Here is a 20,464-nt window from a genome sequence, read left to right as displayed (position 1 = left end):
AAATAGCATTAACAAGAACTGCCCATTTCTAAAGTTAAAGACTTCTGAAGTGCATCAGTAATTAATATATATATTCCAGTCTTTAAATTTATTTTAAAATTTCTGGTAGTGATATGAAAAGTGTGTATTTATATGCTACTTAAATTTTATCATTACAGGTATCAAATGCACTAAATGAAGAAATAAGGCGCCTGTCTGTGTTAGTTGATGAATTTAATGAGCCATTCCATCCAGACCCTCTTGTGCTGAATGTCTTTAAGAAAACGTTGCATGCACATGTTGAGTCTGGCTTGGGGTCAAACTTGCGAGCAAGACTTTCCTCTGCTTTGGCTTTGAATATTGAAAGTAGTCAAGCAGAAATGACAAGTAAGTTCTTTCTTTCTTTATTTATTATTTCATTTTGTTCCCTCTAGTTCTTGCTGGTTGGCATGATAAAGTTAAATTTTCTTTTTGAAATCCCCAGCAGATCATGTAATGCTATACTATTGATGTATGCTTTTGTCATTTTGGTGTTCTCACACTAGATAAAAATAACAAAGATAGAATAAATAAATATAAAGATTTAAGATATAGATAATTTTATAACTGAAGAATTTCATCTTGACGGCATTCTCATTAATCATTCTGTTATTGATTTTGTTTGTCATTAGGTGTATGATAAAGGTGCATTAAACATTTAAAAGCTTATATCAATATGAATGTTTCTTGTACTGATGAATTGTTATGAGGCCTCTGCAGATGTAAAACTGGCAGAAAGGATTAGGATTTTTTCTCTTTACATTTCCCGTTTTCATTCTTTTAGCTATCATAGAAATTAGAGATAATTTTAAAAGTTTTTTTTTTTAACTTTTTATACAGATCTTTAAATACTTTAAGCAGATTACTGACAAATATTATTTTTGCAGACCGCATGTTAGCCCTTTTGGGTCCAGAGCGTCGTGACTTAGCAAATACGATGCTCCCAAGGAGAGAACCTTTTGAGATTCTGTATCGCTTGAATTGTGAAAACTTGTGTGCTGATTTTCAGGTATGAATAACTTAAAAGTACATGCAATACTCAGTGGTGTACATAGCACATGAGCTTGGCCACAGATGGGTTGCCCTGGGCTCAGAATTTATAGAAGTGCAATATTTCAGGAAATTAATAATAGTGGTGATGATGATGATGATGAAACGTATAATAATGATAACAATAATAATGATGATAGTAAGAATGTTAAGAAGAAGGGTAATAATAACAATATTAGTAATGATAAGTAGATAAAATGGTGATGATAAAGCTGTAATAAACTACCAGAATTAGCAGGCCTATCCCTCATTCACAAAATCTCTCAAAAAACAAGATCATGTGCTCATAGAATTCACTTGATTCAGTATCTGGAAACACTCTAGTGCACATAAGCTCTCAACAAACCCTGGTGACGGGTAGTGCAACTGATCGCTTGCTTAATGTAAATGTCTAAACAGCCATACCTCTTTTTTATCTATTTTTGGTTTATATTTGGAATATTTATTTAATTTTTTTAGTAGTCAAACTCAAACAATGGAACTAATAAAAGGAATATAAAAAAATCATCAATACACTTCGAGATGACAGGTGGCTTGTAGACCGGCTGGCACGTGAAAATGTGTGTGTGCAGTTGACAAGACTCTATGCTTCCTATTTGCAAAGTTATTTGCTCTTTTTATACATGAGTGGTTTTAGCTTTTTGGCAATTTTCCAATGTCCATGTTTGCTATTTGATTTGGATTATCTAGATGGTAATAGACTGTTTTCTTTGCACAGACTCCAATCATCTCTCTAGGTAGCCTACAACTCCGTGCAAGAAAAATAAAACTATATAACGCTTTCTTATTTGTGTCTTCTTCTTCTTCTTCTTCTTCTTCTTCTTCTTCTTCTTCTTCTTCTTCTTCTTCTTCTTCTTCTTCTTCTTCTTCTTCTTCTTCTTCTTCTTCTTCTTCTTCTTCTTCTTCTTCTTCTTCTTCTTCTTCTTCTTCTTCTTCTTCTTCTTCTTCTTCTTCTTCTTCTTCTTCTTCTTCTTCTTCTTCTTCTTCTTCTTCTTCTTCTTCTTCTTCTTCTTCTTCTTCTTCTTCTTCTTCTTCTTCTTCTTCTTCTTCTTCTTCTTCCTCCTCCTCTTCCTCCTCTTCAATTTTCTGCGATATAACCTGCGTCGCCGGTCATGGTGCTAGGAATATGATGCTGAATACAGGAATGGCGTCCTCCATGGAGCCAGAGCTCTCCCTGTCATGGCTCACGGATATTACATTCCACACTCATACATTGACGGGAATAAAGCATAATCGCCAAATGAGTAAAGTAAACCTCCCAAGAGGTTTGTGCACTTGTGGCGAGTCTTTCCATCACCCCAGCCTTTGGCTGAAATGCTAACAATGGCAGGTTTGCATCACCCAGCTTACAGCCGGATTTTCCCGTGACTGCATGTTCACATCACCCGCTCCTCGAGCCAGATTTGTTCACGAAGTGATGGTCGCGTCACCTGGAGCCAAGGGGTTAAGGGGGTTAAGGGAGTTTATAGCCTGACATTATAATGTGCCAAAACAAGAAAAATTACAAATCTGTTTTTTCAGTTATTTATTCGCCAAATGAAATCAGGCTCAAGATATAGTATCTCATTTATAACACCAACCAGAAAAAAATATGAATATAAAATTTAAAAAAATCTAGGTCCCATATTAACCCATCACAGTTGGGTAACAGAAATCCCTGAGCATGATAAACTCTGGTGATTTCTGGCAACGGCCAGACACTGGGCGCAGGAGTCTGCTACATAAGTGGAACATCCTCCTCTGTGCAGTCTGGCACGTCGCAGCCCGTACACATGGCCCATCTGTAATGGGTTAAGGGTACCCCTGATATAATGGTGAGGGTCCCCTTAATACTACTAGAACATTTGCACAAATTAAAACTAGGTAGTTTTAGATTAATTTGAATATACTAGCATCTAATACATTTTAATTACTTTACTTATATGAGTGTTTTATTAATGCCTGCATTAGGGGGAAAGTATTCAGTATGTCAGTGCCCTGGGTAAGGCAAGCATTCCAGCCTCTTGGTCAAGAGGTGGAAATGTTTGTTTTGTCTGCTGGCAGCCCACACTATGTCACAAACTATAGTTATGACATTACATTTAAAAAGTGTATAGTAATAAAGCTTTGTTTCATAAAATGAATGCGAACTTTTAAAGATATTTTATGTATGGTTGTGATAAATTGGTTGTATAATTATTAATTTACATATATTATGTGCTTAGTTGTTTGTATTCCCTTTTGAATTTTGGGTCTTATTCATGTATTTCTTTTCTTTGCAGGAAGATATAGAGTTTAAGTTCTCTTTGGGCCTGGTGTCCCTGGTTCAGAGAGTCTTAGGAAAAGCTAGCAACAGAATAGTGAACTCTAGACACAAAGAAGGTGTAAGTATATATTTCTATTAGTAGAGTGAACTGAAACAACAATTTGCATATTAGGGTATACATACATGCAAAGAAAAATGTTAGTAGCAAACAAAATAAAAAGTGAAGGCTTGCTTTTTATACATATATATATATAATTATTAATAAATATATATAAATATAAAATATTATATACACATATAATAATAAATTTAAATTACATATATAAATATAATATATAAATATAAAACTATAATAAAATAAATATATAAAAATATATAAAAACCCCCTCAAACACACAAATACACAACACTACACAAAATAAATAACACACACTACAACCCACACACAAACACACACACTCACACACCACACACAACACACACAAACCACACAACACACACTACACACACACACACCCACAAACACTACACACACCCACCAACACCCACTACACACACACACACACAAACACACACACACAAACACACACACACAAACACACACATCAAAACACCACACACAAAAAACACACAACAAACACACACACCTAAACCACATCACCCAAACACACACCCACACACACACAACACACAAAACACACACAAACAAACAACAACAAACTCCAACACACACCCAAAACACACACACCCATACACATAACCCACCACAACCCACACAACAACCACACACCACCCACAAACCACACACACAAAACACACACCACCCCACACACCAACACCCAACACACACCCAAACACTACCCACACACACCACACACACACACAAAACCCACACACAAAACACACACACACACACACACAACCCACAACAACACAAACACCCACACACAGACACACAAACACCACACATACAAAACCCACACACATAACAAACACACACCCCACACAACACACAACACACACACATACAAACACACCCCACAACACAACCCCATACAACACAAAACACCAACAACACACACCACACATAACAACACAACAACACACCCAACCCACCACACAACAACCCCCAACACACCCACACCCCCCAAAAAACACACAACACACAAACACACACACACACCCCACACACACACACACACACCAAAAACACAACAACACACCACCAAACCACACAACAAAACCACACAAACACACAAACAAAAACCCCACCCACACAAACACAAAACCCCCAACAAAAACCAACACACACACCACCCCACCCACACAACACCCAACACAAAACCCACAACCACACACAAAACCACCCACACAACAACCACCCCAACCACCCCCCAACACACACACCCACAACCACACACCCACACACAACACACCCACACACCACACCCCCACACACACACACCCCCCAACAACAACACACCCACACACACACACCCCACACACACACAACCACCCCCCCCACAAACACACACCACACACACCCCCCCCACACACACACACACACCACCAACACCCACACCCACACACACCCCAACACACACACACATACCACACACACACCCACACACACCCCCCCCACAACCCCCCCACACACACCCACACACACACACACACAAAAAAAAACACACACACAAACACCACACAACACACACCACACACCCACACCACACCCACACACACACACAAACACAAAAAACACACAAAAACACACCACACACCCCAACACACACCCCCACCACCCACACACACACACACAACACAACCACACACACCACACAACACACCAACACACACACAACACACACACACCCCCACACACACCCCACCACAACCCCACACCACCCCACACACACACAAAACACAATACACACAACACCAAACACACAACACACACACACACACACCCCCACACACACACCCACACACACACACAAACACAAAAAACAACATAAAACACACACACCCACCACACCACCCACACACCCCCCCACCCACCACACAACACAAAACAAACCACACACACAACACACAACCCCACACACAAACCCCACCAAACCCCCCACCACACACCCACCAAAAACACAAAACACACCAATACAACACACAACACCCCCCCACACCCCCCACACACACAACAAACACAAAAAACTACACACAAAAACACACCCCACACCACCCCCACCCAACACTATTTTTAATATAATAAAAATATATAGATTAATATATTAAATATATATATATATATATATATATCCTATATATAAATACCATATAAAAAACCCCACACCACACACCCACACACAAAAAATATATTATATTTATATTTTTAATATAAAAAAACACCACCAAAATACAACCAACACACACCAAAAACACAACCACACACAACACCCCAAAACCAACGTCTCTGCACATAGATGGCTCTGTAATTACTAAGCCACAAAGGAGTCAGTAGACCTTGTGCCTTACCTAATTTCACCTTCCCTTGAACTTGTGGGAAAACCTTTTTTTTTTTTCCCCTTTTTTTTTCAACTAATGCTATAAATATAGATGGTGTTATTTTTATTATAGACATTATAATTACTATAATGTTATTGACATAAGCAATAGCAATATAAGATAACATAAAATATTTTTGAAAATCAAGGAAAAGGGTAAATGGGCAGGACAGGCAGTACTTGTAATTGGCTCATTGGTGACTTAGTACAAGTGTTACCATCTATGTGTAAAAATAATTTATAAAGTAAACTCACAGTGGGCATGGCATATATAGAAATTAGATTGAAGTCTTTGGAAAATTACCATTAGATACTAGAACATTGCCCTATAAAAAGACTCTGATTCTAGAGGTCAGTGACTTCTTTACTCTTATTTGTTGCAATTACAGATTCCAAGAAGTGTGCCAATGACGCCTCTGACTCCAAGCAATGAACCTCAGTTTGGTGTGTCTCAGGATGACTGGTCAATCATCAGTCGCTTTGCTCTGGCCAGTGTAGGCTCCCAGGGTACCATGGGCCTTGCACTTGCATTTGGATTGGTAAGACAGTTCCTTTATTGTCTTTCTTTGATTTATAAAAAATATGCCCTAGAGTTGTACAACTTTTCATTCTCGTCAAATTTATAAAGAAAAAATGTGAAAAACATTAATTTATACCCAGATGTTCAAGACTGTTGGCTGGCGGCTGATAGTGCTAACCGGTGGGGTGTATGGATGCCTGTATGCCTATGAAAGGCTGACTTGGACCAACAAAGCAAAGGAGCGTGTTTTCAAGAAGCAGTATGTAGATCATGCCACGCGCAAGTTAAGACTGATTGTGGATCTAACTTCGCATAACTGCTCTCATCAGGTTCAACAGTAAGGAAAAATTTAATTGCATTCATATCTTGATTATATTATAAGTAGGATATTCAAATCTGATATTTTTTAATTTTTTTATTTGAAGTTGAATTTTTGTCATAACTGTACAGGTGTTATCATGAAGATAAAATAAATTTTAACATACTGTTCTGTAATTCTTTCTAAAGGGAATTAAGTGGCACCTTTGCTCGCCTTTGCCGCCTTGTTGATGAGAGCACAAGTGAGATGCAGAGAGATGTGCGCTCTTTGGAGCGAGAAGTACAGCAGCTTGAGGATATCTCAGCAACAGCAAAGAAGTTACGGAACAAGGCACACTACCTGGCTAATGAGTTAGATATCTTCCAGCAGACATACCTCTCTTCGGATGAATGAGTCATTTGTGTGTGTGTGTCTTGCTGTGTAAAAGATAGGTCTACTTAATTTGTACTTGCACACATACTCTTTGTAATGAATATCCATTTCCATTATTTTGTTATAGTTAGTTATATGTAAAGAATAATATCTTCTAATGTCAGATAAGTGACATACTTGATATTGATGAGCCATAATAATGGCCTAAGCTTTAGGTGGTACAAACATGTAAGATTTTATAAAAGGTACTATAGACAACATTATTCCACTTCTGCTGGTTTTGAAGCTGTTGATCATTGGTGTTCTGAATTATTTCTTTTTGGTTGTATGTGTTTTGGTCAAGCCATATCATTTGACATTTAGTTCCTGCCATTCTTTAAAAACCTGAGAAAGTTGTACATTAGGAGGGAGAGAGCACTGTAAAAGGTTGCTGGATGGAATACTTACCCACAAAGCGTTATAGTCATCAATATAAGGTTAATGTCTCATTCAAGTGGAAATAAAGTGAATAAAATTATCAAGAATATGAATTGGTCTTGATACAAGTGGGAATTCTAAAAGTTGTAATATATATGTGCCATATTCCCCCAAATTTTATAAATTGTAAAACATTATAGTAGGTGTGTATATAATGGTGCATTACAGCAAGTGAGAAAGTTACCCAGATTTTTTGCTTGAGATTAGGCAAAAACATTCTTGTAAATACTGTCTTGCTAAGATTTTAATGATGCTGAAAGCACATGCATGATAAGCTTGAAGTATGAACCTCACACAAAATGTTGTGTTTTTCAAGTGTTTCTGGCTAGCCTAAAGCAAAAAGTCTGTGTTAGGGTACTTGCCAATTAACATCATCAGTCACATTCAGCCACTTGGTAAACTCTGCTCCAGTCAGATTTACTTCTGCAGATCTATAATAGTATCTGTAAGTAAATAACATTGAAGTTAGAGATTGCCATAATATATTTGAAGTTGAAGTTGTTGTACTTACGGACTCATAACATAACATATTTAATCATTGCTTACCACGAAGCCTGTGTCATGAAGTTCATTTGTAAATAATCCAGAATATTTGGTCTCAGAATTATCACTCCAAGCTTGAGCAAACTTCAAATCTCTCTTCATATGACAAGAGAAGTAGTTGGGCATGTAAAAGGCTGTATTCTTTGATCAGTCTTGAGCTACTGCCATAGTTTAAGGAAAAAATAAAAATTCATAAATCTATTATAAAGGAAACTTGTCCTCTGAGAGATCATTTACATTATTAGTGATATTTTTTGCTAAATTTAGAAATCTAACTGAAATTGATTTATCAGTAAAGAAAGATCAGTCATATATAAGAATATTAACTGGGAAGTATATCTATGATATTTTGTACAGATTTGCTTCCTTTATATTAATGTAAAGATTTACATGTGTTATCCCAATTGTATACTGATCATGCACTCCAGGCATTTGTGCTGATGCTAGCATATATGCCCAATGAATTTTCATTCAGATGACAAACAAATATATATCATTTATGTCTGTTCATTGGTCTGGTTTAAAATCACCCCTCAGGACTCCCATTTTGATTTGCACATAAAGAATGACAATTACCAATTAACTTCAGTACATCAGACCTCACAAAGTAATTTGGGTTTCATGAATCCATGAAGCTAGTAATTTATATGTAAGTTTTATTTTTTTTTGTTGACAACACTTTTCAGTAACAATGAATGATACAAACTAAAATAATGAGTGTATGGATGTTGGCAGCATTTCAGTATGTCTGTATACATTTATGCCTAGTTCTGTTATTTCAATTTTTTCTCTTTCTCTCTGGTTCTTTCTTTTCAGGGGCTGTGAGTGTGATATAATTCCCTTATAGGTTATTTCCCTTTTGTTTTAAGCCACACTCACATTGCCATTGTAACCGCAGTTTGTGAAGATTATAGACTGAATTTGCCATAGGTTACTGAGTTTGCTCATATCACATACTAGCAAAAATAGTCATTTTACATTTTAAAACTTAGATGCTGTGTATACATTATTCATATATTTATGAAATATGATGCCCAATAAACATAGCTTAGTGACTATCTTCTTTGATGTAAAGTCAAACTTTTTTATATTGCGGAGTACAGTTTCAAATAAGGTCTAAAGGTTATTCAAATATGGTTTCAGTTTCATAAGTTATTTAAAATTAGCTAGAAGGAAATTCATAGTGTCACTCGTCAAAGCCTCTTGTAAGTTTAATTTGTGCATTGTATGATGTGTGTAAAAGTTCTTTTCTTAGATAAAGCATTGACTCAAAGGAAATATTGTCTTTAGGTTCTTCTTTGGAGCAATATTTTGTAAGTATTATAGATATTGCTTATATGTTAATGTTTGAACTATAATAGATTAATTCTGGTTTGTCATTGGGTGTTTAAAGAAGTGAAATGTGCAGTTTGAGGCAACTATTGAAATTATAATTGCATTGTGTTCCTTTTGTAGTATGATGTATTAGGTTCTAGTCAAATGTGTGAATGTCTGCAGAAAATGCTGAGGAAGCCTGGTATATGACATTGAAAATCTGTTAACATGTAATTCTTGTAAGACAGGTTATAAGCCATTTTGAAATTGTTAAGTTTGAAGTTTCATAAGCATTGTATAGCATGAGTTTTTTCATATTGACTTATTTAGATCTGACTTCAAAGAGTCCCCTGAAAAATTCTAATGACTGATATTTGACCTTGTTTATGAGAGTGGTTGTAAAGTAGTCAAGGTTCATTATTCTTTACATATTGGTAATATATTATTAATGTATATGAAACTGTTGTGAATGTTATTTCATAGAAAGATATATATGTATATACTTCAGTTATTATTTATTTTATTTTTCTTATTAGGTGATGATGGTTTGAGAACTGCTTGTTGCCATTTGAGGAACCATTGCAACCGTCATGTGATAGTCACTTTAAACTCTTAGAAATGTACAGTCTATTGTAGTGTAAATATTATTAACTGGGTGAAGTTATGTGGAGGAAATAGATAATTTCCTATTATCTTTAGTTTTAATAATCCCCTAATTATTGATTCTCTCTCTCTCTCTCTCTCTCTCTCTCTCTCTCTCTCTCTCTCTCTCTCTCTCTCTCTCTCTCTCTCTCTCTCTCTCTCTCTCTCTCTCTCTCTCTCTCTCCCCCCCCCTCTCCTTTCATATTCTCTTTCACTTTCTCTTTCTCATTCTTGTTCTCAGCAGAAATAGCCAGTTATTGTGGGGGCACTGGTCATCAAAGTACTATTGTGTCATCCTTTCCAAACTTCAGGTTGAACACCTCATTTCAAAAGAGTCACTTGTGACATTGAAGATGTAAGCCTTAGTGCACTTGTACCATTGATTTTTTTTTGCAGGAACCAATTCCTGCAAAGTAAGAAAATTAAGATGATCTTGTCATTTTCGGTGTTAAATTCATTCCGAGACTCGATATTTATGGAAATATGTACATGAAAACTTGTAAAATAAAAGGTCCTCAAACAAGATATATTTTATTATAAAAGTGTCTTTATCACACGTGAATCCTTTTTATGACTGACAAATATTACATGAGTTATATAAGTTTGTTTTTTTTCTAACTGCAAAGCAAACTATGCATTGAACTATTGTTATATAACTACATAAAATCTTAGAATATTTGTAGTAAAATGCTAATTGATGGTTATTCAATATATCTATGACTAGTTACTATATATCTACCCCAGAAAATAGGACACAAATATGTAGTCTGTGGTACATTGGCACAATGGCATACTGAATTAGAAAACCTATTTGATGAGGAAACTGTTCACTCTCACTGCCAGAAGCACAAAGGGACGCCCAAAATTCGGTTCGAACAGGAAAATCGTCCCTCCACGGCGGGGCACAGTCACTTGGCCTGCAGGGTTGACCACTCTTGTACCGGGAACATCAGTACGACAAACAGTTTTTCTAAGGACCTATGGAGCAGCAGCAATTACAGGGTACAGCCCCCTAATCCGTTGCTCGTAGTTGTCGTGGGGGGGGGGGGTAGGAGACGGGGACTGTGGTCCTTGTAGGGGATCACCCCTGCCTTGGACCTCAGCCCTCACCCTGACTAATTTTGCATCTCTTTTCCTTTTCCTTCCCTTCTTCATCCCCTTCTGTCCACTTCTCTAATCGTCAACTAATTTTTACCCTTTTCGCCACAATACTTTATCATAATGCTTTATGACCTTTGTCTGGCACATTTATTTGTTTTAACCATTAACCATTCTGGGAATCAATCCAGAAACATCGCCTTATAAACCAAAGAACTCCCTTACTCTGGGCTTCGCTCTCAGGCATCAACCTATCGCTGTATGTAGAATACGCCACTAATGACCTAAGATGTTGACGCAACAGAAAATGTTCAGCAAATAAATGAATAGATGATGCAGGGATGGTGATTAGGTCTGCCTCAGTGGTTTCAAAACTAAATTATTGCAGCGAGAAGCTACAACTGTGGAACCCAGGGAAGCCGGTAGACACATATGTAATATGTGGCACGCATACTCGACGGAAGACCTTTTAGGTTTGGCACGTTTAGTTGAAGCGAATTTATGGTAGGGGTACGAATCATTAACAGTAAGGGTTGACCTACAAACTGGTTCCCAAAGTTGTTTTTTTTTCAAACTATGAACCAAGCACATCCCTCCAAGACAATGAACCATGTTACTTTGGTTGCTGGTCAAATGTTGACTTACCTTAAGTGGCGCAGTGGTAGCGTTCTCGTCTAGCAGTCTTGCTAACCTGCGTTCAAATCCCTCGCCGCCAGTGGATGGTCATCTCGGCCATTCTTTGCACACGGGATAACTTAGAAGCAAAATGAAACAGACTAGTAATTTTTATTTCATATTGCTGACACAACTAAAACTGCTAAACAATAGGTGTTAAGGATGGGGGCGCTAGGAATCCATCTGGAAGCCAAGAGGGCGTCAACTTGGAAAAGTTTGGGAACCACTGATCTAAATTAATTATGTCCTAGATTGAGGCATTGTCATCATCATTTCTGGGGACCCTGTCCTCCCATAAAGACTAGATATGATGTATAGGCATTTAGACTTATTTCCTCAGAGAATAAATAAAGTCCCAGTTGTGGACAAGCAGCCTTTGTCTGGAGCCAGTTGTTCAAGAGTTTACAATGTTGCATATACTATCGGAGGCGTTAGTGTCGCAAGGCCTTCGAAGGCGATACACGAAGCAAAAAGAGCCCCCATGTTATGACGTCACACATTGTAAAGTATGACGACTCTGGAGCTCTCGTACGAATTTCAAACCAGATATAGTAGTGTTCTGATGACTTAGTCGACAGAAACCTTTATCTGACTGTATCAAGCCTTATCCATATCTAATACCGAGGAATTTTAACTGTCTAGTATTTTCTTTTCTTTCCATGAATCAAACATAATTTGAATGTTTGGACGAATTATCTGACCGAGCATTGCAGCGTGAAAGACACAAATATAGGGAACTCTTAGATTCTCTCCATGAAAAGGGTGAGCATTTATTCCGATATCACATTTCTTAAATTTGTTTTACCATAACCTTCTTTGATGCCAAATATCCAGCTAAACAATGCTTTCAAGAATTATTACTCCGATGACCAGTATGTTTACATTGATTTACTTTCTTGACAAATTATTTTTTGCCTGATAATTTTACGCGCCCTCACAACACTGCTTCAAAAAGCTTCTGTTTGCCATGTATTACTATAATGTCCGAAACAAATGTATATAACAAGTCAAATGTGGGACTTCATAAACACAATATTAAAAGTATAGTAAATAATTTTGGGATACGGAAATTACCACGCTTTTACAGTAATGTTTGTACTGCATATTACCTCGCAACGGATGTTTAAGTATCCTGCCAAGGACTGTTAAACCATTCTCCGAACTCCTACGCTGACAGCAAAAATGCATGGAGTAATAATACCCGTGTCTTAGCTTCCTATTGGTTGGATACCAAAGGCAACTCATGTTCATCTTTCATAAAACAGTGGATACTGCAGAGGCGTCATCTTTTCTAAGGCCAAAGAGGTACAATTTTTGCCAAGGTTTCAGGTCTTGAAAATGTTCCACTGTGTAGTGATTGAAGTACAAACAACACGATCTATATAGCCCTACTTGAAAAAAAAACGAAAATGTAAAGTTGTGAATGATTAGCATCGTGAACAATTTACGTGCAAGATACTGGAAATTTAACGACACTGGTATGTGAATAACTAGACCTATCTTGTAAGTAAATTTTTGTCTCAAGACTGAATCAAAAACTGGATTACCTTATTACTGTAAATCAAATGAGATCTCTCTCTTACTTCTGTGTAAAAAGGAACATATCGCTTGCTATATACACTATAGTTTCTGGGAATGTTTTGCTCAGGCCCAAAGACCGCCAAAATAACAGATTCCACAAGTTTTCCACCTTATCATTACATCTTTTTTTTCAGACAGGGAAGGTTCTATCTATTAAATCAATCAAATGTTATACTTCCGTGGCGGCGTATCCCAAAATGGGTCCTCCTTCAAGGGCCTTCTACTCGTCCCTCTCTCTCTGCACAAACCTCTTACTGGAGAAAATAACTACGGTAATTTTGACTCGAGTGTTTTCAGTGGGTAGAGGCCGCCTCGCTTCAATTTTAGTAGGCAAACCTTCCCTAATATTATTTAGCGTTGGCTTTCTCCTCCAGCCTAATCTCAGTCTTGGCTTTCTGTCTGGCACATTCTTATCCAAATAACTATCGATTTTAGTTTTACTGTTTGGCAGGAAGGGTTTATATTAAATAATCATGTTGGCTTTCACTATATATATATATATATATATATATATATATATAATATATATATTTAAATATATATATAATTTATATATATTTATATATATATATATATATATATATATATGTATGTGTGTATGTATATAGAAGTATATGTATGTATATGTTTATATATATATATATATATATATATATATATATATATATATATATATATCACACACACACACACACACACACACACACACACACACACACACACACACACACACACACACACACACACACACACACACACACTTACACACACACACACACACACACACACACACACACACACACACACACACACATATATCTATAATGAATGTTTGCATGCTTGATTTAATGCATCTTGCGTTTCATATATATTGTAACGAGGCCGATGAGCGGTAGAGCGCAGACAAGTTGTGCTATGCACGATGCGGTAATCTTGGGTAACGGTGAAGGTGTAACAGACTTCTGGTTCACTTGCAGCAGTTAATTGTGAAGAGAGTTATGCAACTGACAGACAGAGGTTCGGTCTGGTCAGCGTGCTGTAGGTTGTCTGTCGCTCGCAGGCGTCCCTCTTTTCTACAGGTCAAACTAGGGAATTGACAAGGGTATGATGTACTAGGAAGTGGAAGGGACAGGATATGACCGTGTACACGAGGCGACGTCATAAGGCGGAAGGCCTGCGGATGTCGCATCCGCTGTTGTGTTGGGCAAAAGGCTTAGTATGTAGAAGCTAGTGTTACTGCATTAATTATTTATTTATAAGTTAATAGTGTCATATGTATGGCAATAGTAGAGTAACGAAAGGTGTCTGCCTGTAGCCATAAGACTTATGCGAAACATTCAAACACTCATATATATACATATACATACTCTACACAGTGGAGAACCCCTCGTCTGGAATGGAGAACCCCCCGCCTGGAATGGAGAACCCCTCGCCTGGAATGGAGAACCCCCGCCAGAAGTGGAGAACCCCCCGCCTGGAATGGAGAATCCCCCTCAATGTCGCGATAGTAGCCGAAGAACGTCAATAGGCTGATGACTTCATTGCGCAAGTGGAAGAGTCGAATGAAGCTGAAACGCGTCACGGAGTATTTCTTCATCGACGAGGAAGACAAAGGTACCATTACAGGCTGTAAGGGTAAACGGTTGAGAAAACTCAACAGAGAAAACGCACAGTATCATGTCACAGAGAAAATGGATCCCGAAGCAGATTTATCCGTTAGGGGGGGAAACAAAGGATGTTGATGCATTCACATTCATGGTGGACCTTTGCAGGCAGGAGATAAGGTATAAGGTAACTCCCGCAACCCAGAACACAGAGTAATAAACACCGTGAACATCAGATCTGTCAGGAAATTCTCTGTCATATGATTGAGTGCTTGCATAGGATGAACGTTTCTGTGTGTTCAATGAATGTTTGCATGCTTGATTTACATGCATCTTGCGTTTCATTAGTGAATGCCATCCAGCTAGGAGATGGGGAGCTCCAAAATAACCTCTAGGTCGGGCAGCAGCGATACTAGTATCCGAAGTTGGCGGAAGAGCCGAACCGCCGGTCAAAGGTGGCTTCAGAACAGCAGGAGGCGGGCCAGTAACCTGGTTCTGGCTCCTGTACTGCGATGGAGGAAGGCGACGGAAAAACGCCTTCATTATCAGTTCCAAGGAATGGCGCTGAACCTGCCACGCGGCAGACAATCAAGAAAAAAATGTATGTGTATATATATATATATATATATGACACAAAGACAAACACAGTAACGTGTACACAAAGATGAAAGGAAAACCGCCTGTGGCGGTTTTCCTTTCATATATATATATATATATATATATATATATATATGTACGTATACATATAGATATATAATTATGTGTACACACACACACACACACACACACACACACACACACACACACACACACACACACACACACACACACACACACACACACATATATTCATTCATTCATATTTGCGCCGTCACCGGTGCGGTGTTCAACGAACTCCTTGGCGCCATGTTGACATCATGTGTCTTTATACTGGTGTAGCAGACACATGATCCTTCCCTAAGGGAGTAGTTTGTTAGGTAATCATTGCTAGTGGTTCCCAACCCGCTATCGTATCTACAATACAAAATAATCGAGATTTGTGAAGATATAGCTTTGCCAAGGCCTTCCATATATGGCCTGGCCTATCTCAGCTATTTATGGCTGTCTCATTTTGTTATGTGACACTCAATGCTTACCGTGGCGGCGGGATTGCCAGCAGGCGCTCCTACCGCCATGATGTAAGCATACCGCATAATATCTTTACCAGCCAGGCGGCTGTTGTGGGCGGTCCCTGTCTCAGAAATTGTGTCCTCACAACTCTGTAAGTAGTGTACCAGGGTGGCGTTCGGTTTGCCACAATGCATGCAACACCTGTCTGCATAGTTAATTGTCCCTATGATCTGCCATGCGCAATGGTAACCTAGTCTGACTCTTTGAAGAATGACTTCGGTGCTTCTGTTGATTGCTTCAGAGAGTGCCAGTGGCTCATAACCTGTGGTGATTTAGTACCATCTGGCCGAGGGGGAGGATCTCATTTTCTCTCTGTGAAGCTGCAGGAGGAAGGCACGAGGTGTGGCAGTACACTTAACCCTTAAGATTTTTCGGCTTGGTTGTGTGATCTTGGTATTTGGGGGCATACCCCTGCCAATGTTGGCTAGTCTGTCAGCAAGATCATTCCCTCTGAATGTGGCTGGGGACCCAGTTAATGATTATTCTTCTACCTCCTGACCGTGGTCAGGAGGTAGATGTTGTCTTTGGGTGAGTTGGGTTGAAGACAGTTAGTGGCTGCCTTGGAGTCTGTATGTATGACCACGTGTCCTTCCCTGAGGGAAGGACACGGGGGCTTGAGCTCCCATGATTGCAACTACCTCTGCCTGTAGCGAGGAGGCGTTGTCTGTTACTCATGGATTTTGTGGCATCCCTTACTGCAAAGCCGGCGCCTGCAGTGTGGGTTACGGGATCGACTAATCCATCCGTGAAGTATGTTCTACTAAACGGAGGAGTAATGGCTGCAATGACCCTCTGGGCTTCTGCCTTTAGACTAGGCGTGGGGTATTGGCTCTTTTTCATTGACAGGCTCATCATAGAGAACTCTATCAAGGTTTGTGCCCACGGCGGGGCTTCGACAAAGTCAGGGTGGGAGTCTACTTGGTAAGTAGCTGTTCTTTGAGCTGATAGCGTATCAACACCCTGGCTGTGTGAAATAGCTCATGGCCTTGTCCTAGGTGTCTGAGTATTTTTGGTCTCAGGCTTGTGTTTCTGGGGGCCTGGATGACCTTTGAAAGGAATTGTTGCCATTAGTGTCCAGGGGAGAGGGTTTACTTCCATGAGGAGGCTGAGTACCTTCGTCCAACTTGGGGCACCCAGAGTGGTCCAATTGTTCTCTTATTTTTTTCTTTGTGGCAATCAGGGCGACAGAGGCATAGTCCACAATGGGCCAAACGGCATGTAAATAGAATGCTCTTAGTACTTTATGTCTGGTTACTATGTGTATCGCAGTCATTGCTCTCATGACAGGCAGTCTTGCTTTGGTTCGGTCAAAACAGGTGCTGGGCCTCCTTCTGGAAGGAGAGGGTCCTGGAATCTGACTCTGGCTCTTCTATTCCTAAAATAGTCATCTATCCAAGCCAAGAGCCTTCCTCTGATTCCCTTCTGGATCAGGGTCCCCTGAATGGCCAAGGTGAGGTCTAGGACCCCTCCTCTGACATGCGTTAGCTCTTAGGTATTAAGAAGAGCTGTCTCAGGGAAAGTCTCAAGCACGTTGGCTATGTGATAGCCAGCCACAGCTAGGATGGAGTGGTGTGCATGGGAGTCTCCCCTATGATCACTCGGTCTTGTGCTGCAGTAGCATAGACCTGGCTGATGTCTAAGACCCTACAGAATGGCCTGCTGTACACATTGTACAGGCGAATCTCAACAGCAAGAGATTCAATATCTTCTCCTCAGTGCGGTGCACTGGCTATTGCGGAGCAGGGGATTGTTGCTCTGACCGGGGTGATCAAGCCAGCTGTGCGTGGCGGCATGAAGACATGATACCCTAAGAAGTGAAGTCTCCTCTGTTAATGTCTCCTGGAGCATGACAATGTCAGTGCTCCTTGATCACATTATTGCATGGAGGATGGCATTCCATGTATAGAAGCCATTGATGTTCCAATGTAGTATGCTTAGATTGTGTCATTTATTCAGATTGAGAAATGTCGAAGTCTGTCAACTCTGTTGTGAAGTCCTCACTGATTGAGGGATCTTCAGCTGTTTTTTGGGCTGTTTGTCAGGCTATCCCTGGGTCCACTGGGGGGTGGAGAGACATTAGTAGCTCTGACTTTTGTTAGTTGACCTTTCCGCATTGTCTGTTTGTTTTTCTTTTTCTTTGCTGGCTTTACCTGGTTAAGGCCAGAATGTTCTGGCACTATGAAGGCATGGCCTGGGTTGGAGTGGGGATGTGGGTATCATCATGGGGTGAGGGTGGGGCTGGTTTGGCTTTGTCCAGCTTCCTTTCCTAAAGGACTGCAACAGTCTGGGTCATTGCCTTCTCTGCTTCTTCACTCGACCTCCCCAAAGCTATTGCTACTGCAGTGACTACAGCAATCGGCAGGATAGTCATATCTTCCTCATCATAGAGGAGATTATCATGTCTTGAGGAGGCTTTTGTAGTGCTCTTTGAACCCTTATTCCTCTGGTTCTTTTTCTGCACTAGCCGGAAACACCTTTTTATTGGAGATATCCGGTGTCGGCTGGGGAGGAACTTCCTTGTGTCCCTTAAGACACACCTTGATGTTGTGCCTTGCTGCAGACACCCCATTTGGGCTTGGCCGTGCAGCTAGCCTGGGGGTGACCGTTTTTATGGCACTTGTAGCACCGAAGTGGCTCAGGGACATAGGCTCTTAAGTTAAAGGTGTCCCAGTTACCCAGTTCAAGGGTTGGGGCTCGTTTCAGGGTCACCAGGACTTACCTGGTTGGAGTCTTCCCTTTCGACATTTGGGAAGCCTCCATAACCTGTGGGTGTGATGTGATTAGATCCACATACGAAACTGAGAACCAAGTAGCACCATCTTGACTCTCCTGTCGTCGGGATTCAGTGGTGAGAGACACTTTCCTCCCATCTTTAGGCTCCTTCGTTTCCTGCAGGAAATTCAGGGTAGCTTGGTCTTTGGGCACAATAATCATGCCCTGATCTGGTAACCCAGATTGATAACCAGATTTTTCTCTGCATCTCCAATGCTCTGACCAGTTAGTATGCACTGTCGAAGCTATATATTTTGGGCTTTGGTTGTGGGAGCAGCAGCTGTTTCGGCTGGTTCAGCTTGTGGTCCCATCTCAGTCAGGGAGGACGTCTGAGGGGAACTCAGAGGCCTCCCTGGCTTGGGTGCAAGCCTGGAGAGGCCAGCACGAGAGTTCATCTGCTGGGACAATTTGATGGACAGACATGTTTGTGGCTGATGGGTTCTCAGTCTTGTCCATTTTAGCATCAAGTCATCCAATGCTTTGGATTTTTTTTGCCACTAGAAGCCACGTATGGCTTAAAAGTGACTGTCGTGGTCTGAGCCTTGCACGGTTCATCAACAGCTATCTCTTTCTGTGTTTTTTTTTTAGTTTTGTTTTCCGTAAAGTGGACAGCTGCTTTATCACGTCCCCACCCACCACGGAGTCCAACAAGGGGAAGCTGTATGTTAGAACCAATGTCTAACAGCTACGGGGGGGGGGGGGGGGGGAGGATATACGCAACCGATAGCCAGTGTAACGGCACTCACGGACCAGTGTGAGTGCCAACGGCGGCATGACTGCTAACCTCCTGAAGGAGACCAGCCGATTGACCAGACCGGGCCAGCCCACCCGTCTTGCTGGAGTAAGGGGCCAAAGAGGCGTGTTGCTAGCCGCAGGGCGTACTCATCTCCGGGACCCCCTTCGTCACAGCGCACAAGGCTGCCATGCACGGCAAACACGTGGGTAGGTGTGAACCCCTACGGAGAGACCACAGGGGATGCCCTTCCACCTACAAGATAGGCATCATTGTTTGGAACCCTTTGGTCATCCCTCTGAAACAGCCACCCGAAGATTGTTTCACCTCAGTGAGCGAGGAGAGGCACTGTACCTTTCAAGGCGGTTCCAGTGGCAGGACTGATCCTATCCACGGTGGACTCATTCACTGCTGTATCTAGACTCACCAAATCTATGCAAATCTATGCGTGTGTTCATGTGCGTGTGTGCGTTCATAGACACATGTCGCACGCTTATGAAGGTATATACGAATATATATATATATATATATATATACATATAATATATATATATATATATATATATATATATATGTATATATACATGTATATATATATATATATATATATATATATATATTTATACATACATGCTTACATACATACATACATACATACATACATACATACATACATACATACATACATACATGCATACATACATACATACATACATACATACATACATACATACATACATTACATATATTATACATACATACACACACAC

The 20,464-nt window shown here is 40.0% G+C and overlaps 1 protein-coding gene across 2 annotated transcripts in view; it reads left to right on the top strand.

The window, feature by feature from the left end:
- The window catches only part of LOC125039403 (transmembrane GTPase Marf-like), a 32,087-nt gene extending 21,503 nt beyond the window's left edge, over positions 1-10,584 (top strand). For both annotated transcript variants that reach the window (XM_047633276.1, XM_047633275.1), the window contains exons 10-15: positions 159-366; positions 906-1,027; positions 3,330-3,431; positions 6,264-6,413; positions 6,535-6,731; positions 6,902-10,584. In XM_047633276.1, the coding sequence (XP_047489232.1) occupies positions 159-366; positions 906-1,027; positions 3,330-3,431; positions 6,264-6,413; positions 6,535-6,731; positions 6,902-7,106 (984 nt within the window). In that variant the 3' untranslated portion in view covers positions 7,107-10,584. The remainder of the gene's footprint in view (positions 1-158; positions 367-905; positions 1,028-3,329; positions 3,432-6,263; positions 6,414-6,534; positions 6,732-6,901) is intronic.
- Positions 10,585-20,464: the final 9,880 nt, after the last annotated feature.

Source organism: Penaeus chinensis, chromosome 27, assembly GCF_019202785.1.
Source record: "Penaeus chinensis breed Huanghai No. 1 chromosome 27, ASM1920278v2, whole genome shotgun sequence".
Classification (NCBI taxonomy): domain Eukaryota; kingdom Metazoa; phylum Arthropoda; class Malacostraca; order Decapoda; family Penaeidae; genus Penaeus; species Penaeus chinensis.
This window is presented reverse-complemented; position numbering and strand designations above follow the sequence as displayed.